Consider the following 14328-nt stretch of genomic DNA (forward strand, 5'->3'; position numbering starts at 1 on the left):
GTTGAATAAATCTAGGTGAATTTTTCTCAATCAATTTTGCTCCACCAGGCCTTTTACTATAACAATTGGTGAATGAACCAGCTGCTTCTCATACAAGACCGGAACAGAAGTTATATTCTTAGTCAGTAAAGGTTCCCTGATATAGGTTCTCAGTCTAGCCAAAGTCTTGTGCAAACTTCAGGGTTTCAGTCCATAAGTGAATTCTGGTAAAGACTAGCTCTATGATCACTGAAATGGCCACGCCAGCATCAACCTCCATTAGAACAAGGCAACCATTTAACCACACATTTATTTTGACTGGTTCTGATTTGTATGTTGCTCAGTAATTTAAATGTTCCAAACCCGATGTATGTGCACTTTTGAGGGTGTGCACTCTCAAGGATACCAGCCTATGATTTTTCTTACACAGTTTAGGTCTAGTGGGACTTTTTTGTGTCTCGCGTCTGCATATCAGCAGCAACTACAGTGGCTTGCTGGCCCAGATCCTGAAGAAAATTTTAATTGTTTGGCGGAGGCTTGGCTTTGTTTTTGGGTTTTGCTGCGGACTGATCCAGAGTCCCTCTGTTCAGGATATGCCCTGAGTGAAGTTTATGCAATTGCCTTCACTCAAGAGGCGATTCCTAAGCTCAGTTGGACTGACGAGGGTGTCTGCTTCTATCACTATATCCTGTAACTCATATGTTCCATTTGCCGCATTTTCCAGAGACAAAGCCAGGTGTACAGCCTGTTTGAAGTCCAGTTGGGCTTCAGCTAGTAGGCACTTTTGCATGGTTATGTCATTAATCCCACATACCAAACAGTTTCTCAGAATCCAATTAAGGGTTAAACTAAAATCAAATGCCTCTGCCCATCATCTTCACCTACGGATTCCCTTGGCTCTTGAATTGCCGAGTAAAATCAATAGCATCTCAGAGTTAGAGAAGGCTTGAGGTCGTAATATTCGTTAGCTAAAACCGTCAACTCTTGAAAGATTTTAGTATCTGGTGACTCAGAGAGAGCTAGGCTTCCTATAACTGAAAAGGTTGCAGCTCCATAAGCTGTCAGGAGAAGTACTTGTTACTTTTCTTCTGCCCCAATGTCATTTACTTGGAAAAACTAACGTTATTTTTTCGCACCCTGGGACCAGTCTTCGACCGTAGGATCAAATGAGTCACAAGATGTGTTGGTTAGATGAACTGGCCAGGCTAAATTGCCCATACTGCCCAAGGATGTGCAGGCTTGGTATATTAGCCATGGGAAATGCAGGGTTACAGGAGTAGGGCTGGGTGGGATGCTCTACAGAATCTCATGTGGACTTGATGGACTAAATGGCCTGCGTCCCCACTGTAGGGCTTCTATGATTTGAGTTTCCCAAATGACAGCCTGATACCAGAAATGTTTACACTGATTCAAAGACAGATAAATTTCTTCACGAGAGTGCTTTGCTTTTGTCATCAGTGAAATAACTCCACCGAGGTCAGTAGCACATCACCAAGTCACCCTTTTACAACTGGAAAGTCCTTGACATGGGTCTAGCTTCCTCAGAGCTAGCTCTCAGAGTGAACAGAATCTCTGACACTCCTATTTTCATCTATCAGCCTGGGATCCCTGATTGGACCAGATTAACAGCCGCAATCAGGGAACTCATATTCTATGCAATCTACCTGCGTACCTCATTACAATCACTACAGTTCCTACCACTTAAAATATTCACTCCCTCCAGCACGGAAGCAAAATCACAGCAGTATGTACTATATATACATGTTGCAACTCAAATCAACCAGCCTCCTTCAATAGCACCTTCTTAAACTGGGACCTCTTCGACCGCAAGGATAAGGGCTATAAATGCATGAGAATGTCACCACCTGCAAGATCCCCTCCAAGCCATATCACCCTGACTTGGAATTAAATCACTGTGCCTTGACTGTTACTGGGTCAAAATCATGAAACTCACTTCCTTGCAATGATTCAGTGTGCCGACACTAGATGGACTGCAATGGTTCCATAAAGTGTTTTATAACACTCTTCTCAAGCGCAATAGCAATGATCAATAAATGTCAGTTCTTTCATTGATTCGCACATCCCATGAAGCATTTTTTTTAAAAACTGATTCTGGCATGCAGCTCTTCCTACTAACACCTCATTTCCCCACTCATTAGCCAACCTCAATGCCAGGTCACCTCTTTAAAAGCTTACATTACAGCTACAAAGCTTAAAATATGGGTCCTGAACAGTCCTGTAGGCTTTGTGATTCACTGTAGTGTTTAAAGCAACATTTTGACCAACAATGCAATTGAGAGTAAACAAAAATGTCAAAAACTAATCAATAAGTTGAAGTAAAGGTTCTACAAAATTTAATACAGATATACAGGCAGGTTGAGAATAAAAATCTGCTGACACAGATTGAAGATGTATTGTATACAACTCCATGGTAGTTGCTACTGAGAAAAGGTGGCGAACATTCAGAGATTCAAGATCTTGCAGTGAACAAATTGACAGGTTTTGGAATTCAGGACTGCAAATAAATTGTCTATTTTAGCAATGAAGACATCATCTGAAGGCAATCCAAAAGATTAAAGATTCCTTCCAGTTTCAAGGGGCGTACAAACTTCAGACGCTCAAAAAAAGAATCAGAGACTATAATCTTCCATCTGGCAAACTACCAGTCTTCCAAGTTTAAAGAAACTGCAATCTAAGAGAAACCAGGAAAATAATGAAAACACCAGATCATCTGATTTTGTAAAGTTAGTGACTTGGGGGAAATAGGGTAGTGGTTGATGGTAATTATTTAGACAAATGCACATACAAGTAATGTGAAAAAGTCATGGGCTAAGGGAGATAATGCATTTGGATCTGAAAGGATTAATGCTGAGGAATACCATTAGCACTAGAATAGCTTCAGATCTTGAAGGAAAGAGATCGAAAATCTGGTCCTCCTCATAATCTCTGGAAAAATATCTACCCTAGGTAAGCTGCACCTAGTTGTTGATATGCAGCAAACTACTTCTTGTTCAATACAAGAGTCTCTTCTAGTCAGACTAAGGTGGTTTTCCTCTCCCACACAAGACCAAACAGTCCCTGTAGATGCCTATACTTAAACAGGTTGGTGGCAGCAAATCTGACATACAGTGACTTACGGACTTGGTTTGGGTGCAGATACAACAGGGTACAAGCAGAATGTTGATGAGTGTCGAGATGACTTTGTTAACCAATGCAGGGAGAAAGCAAAGGACTGATTTCTTTGATGCCAAACACTTGGAATGAGATACAGAGTGAGTTATTGCTTCACTCATATTAAGGCATCTCAGAAGGGTCCTCCCAGCAATGTTGCAAGGACACTGCATGGAGGACAAATTACAGAACTGATGCAGAAACAAGGCAATTGTAGCATGGAAATAGTGACTGCAAGCTTTAGCACCCAGATAGAATAAGATATATGGTAACTGTACACGTTCCTCTAAATAATAATGCCAACATTATGCAAAGCCTGTTGATTTTGGGGGAGGGGGATGCACTCTATCATCCCACATGATCTTTCCAGTGATCTTCACAGTCCATATTCCCTTTCATGTCCAAAAAGCTACAATGTGTTGAGTGTTCTTTTCCAAGAAAAAAAATCCTGTGCTAACAGGTGAAAATGAAGGGTGCAATCTGAGAAAAAATATAGTTATTGGGAAGAACAGATGATATATTAACTGCAGTCACAAGGTTCGATTCAGCTAAAAAACCTAATTACATTCACTCATGTAATGTGGGTGTTAATATTTCCCAACACTAATTGCCCTGAAAAATGTGATGGTAAGCTGCCTTTTTTGAACTGTTGCAGTCCTCAGTGTGTAGGGGTGCTCACAGTGCTGTTAAATTAGATTAGATTACTTACAGTGTGGAAACAGGCCCTTCGGCCCAACAAGTTCACACCGACCTGCCGAAGCGCGACCCACCCAGACCCATTCCCCTACATTTACCCCTTCACCTAACACTACGGGCAATTTAGCGTAGCCAATTCACCTAACCTGCACATTTTGGATTGTGGGAGGAAACAAGAGCACCCGGAGGAAACTCACGCAGACCCGGGGAGAATGTGCAAACTCCACACAGACAGTCGCCTGAGGCAGGAATTGAACCCAGGTCTCTGGCGCTGTGAGGCAGCAGTGCTAATCACTGTGCCACCGTGCCGCCCACAGGAAGTAGAGAATGTTAGGAAGGGAGTTCCAGGATTTTGACCCAGTGGTAGTGAGGGAATGGCATAGTTTAATGTCAGGATGGTGTGTCACTTGAGGGAGCAACCTGCAGATGGTGGTGCTTCCATACATCTGCTGGCCTTGAACTTCTAAGTGGTATCATAATACAGAAAGACATTTAGAATATTATATCCATGTTGGTTGTGTAATTTAAAATATTATTAAGGACCTAAATTAAACTGCTCCCCTAAATGGAATCAGTTGATTTATAGTACAGCTAATGCATTTATGTAAATATACTTCTCTGTATCTAACAAGTAGTGCAACAGCATAATGCAGATCAGGGTATAGCATATTTCTTGTTTTTATTTGCCAACCAGAGATAAAATCTTTAACACAAAACTTCAATTTAAGGATGAGCATCATATCTTCAATGACTGTCATTTTCAGCATTAACATGGATTATTGCATTGCTATAATGCATTATACACTGAATAAGCATGCTTCTCGTCTCGGGGCACTGGTCTATACAAACATCTTCATTTTTGGACTTTCCAATATTCAACTTAAATCTAAAAGCAAACTCACTCTCTTGGCCATGTCGGTTTCCCTTAGGCTTAAAAAAAACCTGACTGACATTCTGAATTGGAGCTTGCTTATCTTGTTCAGTCATAAAACCATACTAGTGTCCACAAAAATCCACTAACTCAAAATTAGATCACAAGACTGTTTTAAATCATCCTGGTTAAAGATATATTTATAAGTTAATTATTAATTTCAGACACAGAGAATCCACATTTTACTAAATCAAAAACCAGAACTTAAAATTATATTTAATACATATAAATCTCACAGTGAACATCACAATTGGAGCTCTAGCACTTGCTAATCATACTGATGTAACAGCAGACTTTTACTAGGACAGCTTATATTAGTTTCATTTGAGTGATGATAACAACCCCTGTCAGAAAAGCAAGAATGAATCCAGAGCGCATATGATTAGAATTTTGTCAGTGTGCAATCACATTTCAACATTGGTTGAATGCAAATCTCTTTTCACTGCAGGACATAAATTATGGAATAACTACAAAATCTTTATATGAGGGTATAATTAACCTTTTAAATAATATTCAGTAATTTTTTATATTTTATTAGAATATTAATATAAAGTGATAAGCAATCATAGCCAGGTATTTGAAATTACTTTTTTTAAAAAAACTGCAGCTGGAAATTTGATTGTGCCAGGAAAGAGATCATTATTTATCCTAAGATTTTAAAACTCTGAATGTGAAAATGGGCAAGGCTTGAAAATAGTAATGGAGTTTGGATCTTGTGCTATTTATTTCTGACACAAATAGCATGGCAGCTTTGTGCTACCTGTTGGTTTGTGTGTCAGCTGCCTGAAGCCAGTACAAACTGCTTTGTTGAGAGGCTGCAAATGTCAATGTGGGGTGGGAGGTGCAAGTCTGTGAACATCAACACCACTTAAAGCTAGTGAGCACTAGAAGATACTTTCTAGATGGAGCAAGACCTGCAGGTGATTCCATAATTGATTATGACCTGAGAAAGAAAGACGCAAAGATGACACAATGTAATAGAAAGCAGGATTTAAGATTTTTCAGGAATTGGAGAGTTGTTTGTTCTCTATCCAGACAACTGTGCAAAGGTAATGGGAGCAGATCACCATGGCAATCAGCATCAGGAGTCCAGCCCTGAGGAGCCCAGTGGAGCTCAATCGCGTGTGGAAGAAGTTCAGTAGCCTCACAAATAATCAAAGTTATTGCATCCATCTTCAAATGACATGTTTAATCAACTACACTGCTAGTCTAACACACTGCTTAAATATATGGCTATTCACCTATCAACAATGTCTATTAGTCACAACTTTTGCTACTAATTCATAGCTTCTCCTCACTCCAGAGAAATTAAAATTGTGCACTACGGAGCTAAATTTTGCAACCTGAGACTTCGATCATTCCTTTCTCTTTAAATTCTCAGCTTTGTAAAAGACGAATGTGCCATTTCCTCACCTTCTGTATTATTCTTTGAACTTTGATGTGTAGTAGATGATAGGGTCTACCTCCTTGCTCTTCCTTCTCAAGCATATACTTGCTACATTTCTATTTTCCTTTACTCATGTTGGTGAGGGAAAAAGAATTTCAGACAAGGCGAAGAGACAGAGAATTGTTAAACACACAAGTCATTCTGTCCAGAGAATCAGGAATGTGCCCTCTTCCCAAGATTTGAATTGAAATTAATTTATTGTCACATGTAACAAGGCACAGTGAAAAGCTTTGCCTTGCAAGCAATACAGGCAGTTCACATAGTCGAGTAACATAGATAGTAAATAATAGGTAAACAGCAGCAAATACAAAAACACAGGTACAGGCAAGTGTTAAGAGTTTGTGAGTCCATTTAGTGTTGTAACAACAGTAGGATAGAAATTGTTGCGAAACCGGCTGGTGCATGTGTTCAGGCTTCTGTACTTTCTCCCTGATGGTAGAGGTTGTAGAAAAACACTGCCAGGGTGGAATGGATCTTTAAGAATGCTGGCGGCCTTTCCTCGACAGTGGGCCTGGTCGATGGATTCTATAGATGGAAGGTTGGCCTTTGTGATTGTCCGGGCCAAGTTCACCATTCTCAGTAACTATCTCCGAACCTGAATGGTACAGTTGCCGTACCAGGTAGTGTTACATCCAGACAGAATGCTCTCGATGGTGCACTTATAAAAATTGGCAAGGGTATTCACTGTCATGCCGAATTTCCTCAGCTGCCTGAAGAAGAAGAGACATTAGGCCTTTGTAACGAGTGCGTCCACATGAAGAGTCCAAGAAAGCTTGTTGTGGATGACAACTCCCAGGAGCTTAATACTCTTGACTTGTTCCACCTCTGTGCTGTTAATGTATAGGTGGGCATGAGTAACATCCCACTGAAAGTTAATGAGTTCCTTGGTTTTGCTGGCATTGAGAGTGAGGTTGTTCTCAGTGCACCATTTTAAGTACAGAATACTTGATTAATATTTTAGAAACTTGAATCCTTTCTCAATTCCATCCATTGCCCATTTGTTTAATGTCAGTGGATTTTCCCCTTTATGCAGCCAGATTGTTCTCAAGTCACAAAGCATCTTCTTGAAACAGACAACAGACACAGTCCTCTAATTAACGTGTTGATCCTTTGTTATTCTAAAGGTTTTCTTCAAGGCAACGTGGTCACAATATCATTTATAATTATCCAGGAACCCTACCGGAAATACTTTTTCAGTGAAACCTAGTTCTTTATCGGACCATCACACTACCAAAAACCATTTTTTCCCAAAAACACATGGGTCTCACAATGGATCAAAATCATTTTCTTTTGAAAAACTAGAATGAAATGTCCTCAAATTCAATCTGTTCTAGATTAAACAATACCATCTCACTAAAACTTCTATGATACCTAAAAGCTCTTGCAGTAGATATGAAACTAATGATTCTCATCTGAATTTTTCCAACAATTTCTAAAATACAGGCAAATAATGGTTAATGCAAATTTCCATAATCTGTATTAAGGACCAGTGCATTTTTGTTTTCAATTACTTGATCAAATGTGACTTGAGGACACTTTCTAGAATTTATTCGTGAGATATTGGTGTTGTTGACTCGGCCAGCATTCATTTCCAATTCCTAATTTCCTTGGAGAAGATGGTGATGAGCTGTTTTCCTGAACTAGTACAGTTCTTGAGGTATAGAAACAACCACAGTTCTGTTGGGAACAATGTTCCAGGATTTTGACTCAACAACATTCAAAGACTGTGACAGCAGTTCCAAGGCAGGATTGTAACGACCAGGAGGGGAGCTTGCTGACAGTGGTATTCCCATTTCTCTGCTGCATTTGTCCTTCAACATGCTAGAAGTTGCGTGTTTGGGCGTTACTGTCAAAGAGACTTGTTAAGTCTCAACACACAATGCATCTTGTAGATCCAAGATCTCTGACTGACTAATGGATTGCCGAGTCACTGACAGTTGACATCACTGCCTGCCTACTGTTCCTTCACTGCATGTATATTAATTGTCAAGATGCTGCATGACTTCTACTTCCAGAAGTGATCGTAGCTAGTGATTGTTCGCGACAGAGTTTGCCATTTTGTTGCGCAGTGCTTCAGTTTAGTCCAGATGGACTATCATTGCAGGGTAAAATAAGGTTTGTCATGGCATTGCAAGCAAATCAGTAAGTAGTATACTAGGAATTAAATTGTGAAGAAGTATATTACAGTAATAGAAACATAGGACACTCATGATCTTGAGTCTCTGCAAGGGCACTTCAGTTTCTCTGCCCATTCTCTACAGATCTGCATTTTTTTTCTTATTTCTTCAGCTGCTTATTTAATAGTTCTGTGCAGGATGAAGAAAAATTACCAGGATCTCTGCCACATCCCATTCCCAATATGCAGGCAATACAAGCCAATCATAGACTCTGAAACAAACCATGATCACTGAAGTTACCTCTCATGTCCCCAGCTTGAAAACAATCAGCAGCGCTCTGGATGTTCCACAGTACAGATCCAGAGGCCTACAAACAGCATGACCAACCAACAGAGTGAAGTCACAAACTACAAGGTGAAGCAATAATGATAAATGGTGAACCTGCACTATCAAAAAAGAAATCAAAAATTTACAGCTTTCATGCGGAATGGAAAAATGAATTTCTTTTCACAACTTTATGGGCGGCACGTTGGCACAGTGGGTGGCACGGTGGCACAGTGGTTAGCACTGCTGCCTCACAGCGGCTGAGACCCGGGTTCAATTCCCGCCTCAGGCGACTGACTGTGTGGAGTTTGCACGTTCTCCCCGTGTCTGCGTGGGTTTCCTCCTGGTGCTCTGGTTTCCACCCACCGTCCAAAAATGTGCAGGTCAGGTGAATTGGCCGTGCTAAATTGCCCGTAGTGTTAGGTAAGGGGTAAATGTAGGGGTATGGGTGGGTTGCGCTTCAGCGGCTCGGTGTGGACTTGTTGGGCCGAAGGGCCTGTTTCCACACTGTAATGTAATCTAATCTAATGTAATCTAAACTGTAAGAGTAACTGTACATAAGAGTATTGGCTTTACATACCACCAAATATATCAATATGCTATGAAGGGAAATTTGGAACGACACATCACAACAATGTACAGTGAATTTGAGTATATGCTTTTGCAAGTATTACTTGACAGCACTATCAACGATTCTTTCCATCACTTCCTTGATGAACAACACTAGACTAATAGCGTGGTAATTGGCTGGTTAGATTTGCTCTGCTTTTTATGGACAAGATACATCTGGGCAAGGGGTTCCTGTGACACAGTGGTAGAGTCCCTATCTCTGAGTCAGAGACCCAGCTTCAAAATCCCACCTGCCTCAGATATTTGTCATAACAAGTCCAAACAGCACGTGCAAACTTTTAGCCAAAAGGCCTGAGTTTAAGTCCTAGCTTCTCTAGAGGTATATCACAACAATCTTTGAACATGCTGATTGAAAACTTCACAATTAGAATAAGGTGAATTCATTGTGGACAACAAAGAGATAGCAATCTGGATTAGAGTGGTCCTGGAAAAGCACAGCAGGTGAGGCAGCATCCAAGGAGCAGGAAAATCGACGTTTCGGGCAAAAGCCCTTCATTAGGAATTAAAGAGATAGCAGACTGTTTGGACAAATTCTTTGGATCTGTCTTCACTAAGGAGGTGACAAATAATCTTCTGGAAATGCTGGCAAACAGAGGGTCAAACAAGAAGGGGGAACTGAAGGAAATTCTTATTAGTCAGGAAATGATAGTTGGTCAATTGATGGGATTAAAACTCAAAAGGTCCCCAGGGCTGATGCTCTGCATCCCAGTATATTTAAGGAAGTGGCTATAGAAATAGTGGAAGCGTCAGTGATCATTTTCATGCATTCTATATAAAATGGGCTGGAGGATAGCTAATGTAACCCCACTTCTTAAAAATTAAGGGAGAGATAAAACAGGGAATCATAGGCCGGTTAAGCTAACATCTGTGGTTGGAAAAATGCTGGAGTCAATTATTTAGGATATAATAATTAAGTATTTGGAAAATGGTGACTGGATCAGTGCAAGTCAGGAGGGATTCACTAAAGGGAAATCATGTTTGACAAATCTTCTGGAATTGTTTGAGGATGTCACCACTACAGTGGACAAGGGTGAATCAGTGGATACTGTGTATCTGGACTTTCAAAAGGCTTTTGAGAAGGTCCCAAACAAGAGATTAGTAAGAAAAATTAAAGCTTATGGTATCAGAAGCAATGCTTTGACATGGATAGAAAACTGGTTGGCAGACAGGAAGCAAAATGGTGGAATAAACAGGTGCTTTTCAGAGTGCAGGCAGTGACAAATGGGGTACCAGAGTTCAGTGCTGGGACCCCAGCTGTTCAAAATATATATTAATGACTTGGATGAAGGAATTGAATGCCATATCTCCAAATTTGAAGATGACATGAGCTGGGTGGCAGTGTGTGCTGTGAGGAAGATGCTAAGAGGCTGCAAGATGACCCGGATAGACTGGCTGAATGGACAAATACTTGATAAATGCAATAGAATGTGAATAAATGTGAGGTTATCCATTTTGATGGCAAAAACAGAAAGACTGATTATTATCTGAATGGGGCAGTTTAGGAAAAGGTGAGGTGCAACAAGTCCTGGGAGTCATGATGGAACAGTCACTGAAGATTGGTATGTAAGTGCAACAGGTGGTGAGGAAAGCTAATGGCATGCTGGCCTTGTTGTGAGGGGATTTACGTAGGGGAGTAGGGATGTCTTCCTGCAGTTATACAGGGCCTTGGGTAAGGTCACCTTGAGTTTTGTGTACAGATTTGGTCTTCTGGTCTGAGGAAAGACATTTGTGCTCTTGAGGCAATCCAGCAAAGGTACGCCATATTGATTCTCAGATGACAGGACTGACATATGAAGAGAGACCGAATCAAATGGCCTTGTACTCACTAGAATTTAGAAGAATGAAGGGTAATTTCATAGAGACATATAAAATCCTGATGGGAGTGGACAGGCTAGATGCGGAAAGAATATTCCTGATGTTGGGGAAGTCCACAACTAGGGGTCACAGTCTAAGAATAAGGGGTAAGCCACTCAGGACTAAGATGACGAAGAATTTCTTTATTCAGAAAGCTGTGAACTTGTGGAACTCGCTCCCTAAAAGCAAAAAGGGCCAATTCATTAGATATACTCGAGAGAGCTGGTTGTGACCCTTCCAGCTAAAGGGATTCAGGGCTATGGAGAGAAAGTGAGAGTGGGATACTAAAATTGCATGATCAGCCATGATTATATTGAATAGTGGTGCAGGCTTGAAAGCAAAATGGCCTATCCCTGCACCTATTTCCTATGAATCTATTAATAAAACATCTGTACAATTTTCCAATTTGTTGGGGAGATGCCAGTGTTGTTGGAGTTACCCAATGGTAATGCATGAAAGGAACTCATTTCTGTAGGACTTTGGGTTAGGTATCATTAGCAGTGGAACAGAAAAATAAAATGGCCTTCTCCAACTGCATCTAGTTTGTTAGAGGTCCTCTGGGCCTAGAATTCAAGTTCATTGCAAGGACTGATTTTATTTAACAGTAATGGAAAACATTTAAGGAAATGCAATGAAAGGAAATGCCACTACACTAAATTGTAGGAAGTCTTTTTCCCCCAATTAAACCTCATGTTCTGCAGATAAACAGGAGATGTTGGGCCATGTGCAAGATGGTTACTGTGGCCACCTGGAATTCATTTTGACATTGACAAAGCATTTCTCAGAATTGGCCTCGTTCAGAAGGTTATACAACTGCTTGTGAACAGGAACGTTTGGGGACATGAAGCTCAATTATAACAAGCCACAGGTAATGTGAGCAGCTGAGCATTTCTTGTACAATTTCCTAATATTTGTTCATACCTGCACTGGTTTCACATCCACAGAATTGACTTTGCGCATTTAGATTAGATTAGATATCAAGAGCTAAAAAGTACTGCTCAATAAATGCGACTATCCTCATATCGAGGATGAGTTGAGAATGTGTTTCTAAAACTCATTTAAAGATCATTCCTGGATTAGAATTTCTCTATAAAAACCACAATTATTGCATTTGACAAATTACCAAAATTGTTTCCTTAATAAGAATGGTGATGGAGCAGTCTTGTAAAAAAGGTTCATCTGGCTTTCTGCAATCTCTTTCATTATATTGAATGTTTGACAATTAACCTTCATTACAAACTTTCGCATTCACACACCAGATTAGACAGCTTTCAAACCAGTGAAAAGCAACTGCATTAAATTTATAGCAATCCGATCAATGTACTTACCTCACCAGCATGTAAATTAGATGGTACAGGGTAAGGAGTAATTGCCATTTGGTTAACTGCATCTTTGTTTCTGCATAAAAGAAAGAAAACAGAAATACAATTCTAAAATCATACAGGACTTCAGTGAGGCATCAACTGGAGTAGTGTGAGCGATTTTGATTTCCTCATCGCTGGCCATAAGACCATAAGATATAGGAGCAGAATTAGATTAGTTGGACCAGTGACACTGCTCTGCCATTCAATTAAGACTGATAACATTTCTGAACCCTGTTTTCCTGTCTTTTCCATGTAATCCTTGATCCACTGATTAATCAAGAACCTGTCCATCTTTCATATATATGCTTGAAATATAGTGAAACTAAGGTTCACTTGACTGACTCTTGGGATGACAAGAAATGTCCAAAAGGAACAAACTCGGCCTGTATTCCCCAGAGATCAAAATGAATGAAAAATAATCCCATTGACAAAACAAAACTTTTCTGGGGTTTGACCAGGTGGACATTGAGATGATATTTCCTGGAGAGTCTAAAACTATTGTTCACAATCTTTGAATTGTCTTTCAGTTCTGAGGAAGAGTCACTTGACCCAAAATGTTAACTCTGATTTCTCTCCACAGATGCTGCTGGACCTGCTGAGCATTTCAAGCAATTTCTGTTTTAATCATTTGGAACAAAGAGTAAGGGAAGTGAATTCACTCAAAGGTGAGTAAATCTGTGACACTGTCTACCACTAAGGCCCGAAGGTTAGAGAATATTTGAGACAGATATAAATAAATGTTTGGATTGTATCCTAAGCACTCATTCATTTACCTGATATCCTACTCACCTAGTATTTGACAAATTTTACATACCTGGCACCATTCATCTCACCCACCTGGCACCTTAGCAATCAGGAATACTTTATCACCCTTACCCATCAGCCACCCTAAACTTTCACCCACCTGGTATCCGAGTCATCCCAGTCACATTAGCTATCAAATTGGCTGACTATCCTGCTGGACATTTAAATCACAAAACACAGTATAGTTACTGCTGCAAAAGGGGGCATGATATCTAATGATTCAAGGACTCCTGGGCAGGTTCGCAATAGAAGACCCCTATCCAAAAAACTGTAACGGTGATGTCATCTGAAAATAAGGCGGTCATTTTTAATTTGATCAGGGTTGTAAAAAGAGTTTTCAAACGTGATCAAAATATCTGGGTCAGAGTTACTGTTTCAAGTCGAAAATGACCTTTTTTCTGAACTTAAGGAAGGAAGAAATGTGATAGGCTATGTGCTGTAGAAAGAAGCAAGGGAGAGGAAGAACAAAAGCTAAGGTCTAGCCTAGAGTAAAGGGTAGGAGAGATTAAATGATAAAGATGGAACAAAGGACAAAGGGTGTAGTAATAGCTGTAATAAAGAGGCATGCATTCATCCAGACTGAAGTAAATGGGGGTGGAATTCACGTTCTGAGATCATTGAACTCAACTTTGAGTCCAGGTTATTAAGTCCAGGTGCTGTTCATCAAGCTTGCATTGAGTTTCATTGGAACAATGCCACAAACCAAAATGATGAGTAGCCACATATTTGGGTACATTTGCAGACTAAGAAGAGGTGTTCTGCAAAAACAGTCACTTAGTCTGTGTTTGGTCTTCCCAAAGTATAGAAAACCACATTGTAAACAATCCATACAGTAGAAAAAAATTAAATTAAGTACTTGTAAATTGCTGCTTTTTCTAGAAGGAATTTCTTCTGACCTTAGATGAAGAAAGAAGGCTAAAGGGTAGGCATTACATTTTCTGTGATTGCATGTGCAGATGGTTTGGGAAGAGAATGAGATATTGGCGGGGTGATCAAGGAGTGGGCTGGACT

The 14328-nt window shown here is 40.1% G+C and overlaps 1 protein-coding gene across 3 annotated transcripts in view; it reads right to left on the reverse strand.

Annotated features, from left to right (window-relative positions):
• patj (PATJ crumbs cell polarity complex component) overlaps positions 1 to 14328 on the reverse strand; it is a 405565-nt gene that overhangs the window by 105381 nt on the left and 285856 nt on the right. For all 3 annotated transcript variants that reach the window (XM_043699258.2, XM_043699257.2, XM_043699256.2), the window contains one exon: positions 12478 to 12547. In XM_043699258.2, the coding sequence (XP_043555193.2) occupies positions 12478 to 12547 (70 nt within the window). The remainder of the gene's footprint in view (positions 1 to 12477; positions 12548 to 14328) is intronic.

The sequence above is a fragment of the Chiloscyllium plagiosum genome, unplaced genomic scaffold (genome assembly GCF_037043375.1).
Source record: "Chiloscyllium plagiosum isolate Xiang-an unplaced genomic scaffold, Cpla_swu_hap1 HiC_scaffold_9, whole genome shotgun sequence".
NCBI lineage: Eukaryota > Metazoa > Chordata > Chondrichthyes > Orectolobiformes > Hemiscylliidae > Chiloscyllium > Chiloscyllium plagiosum.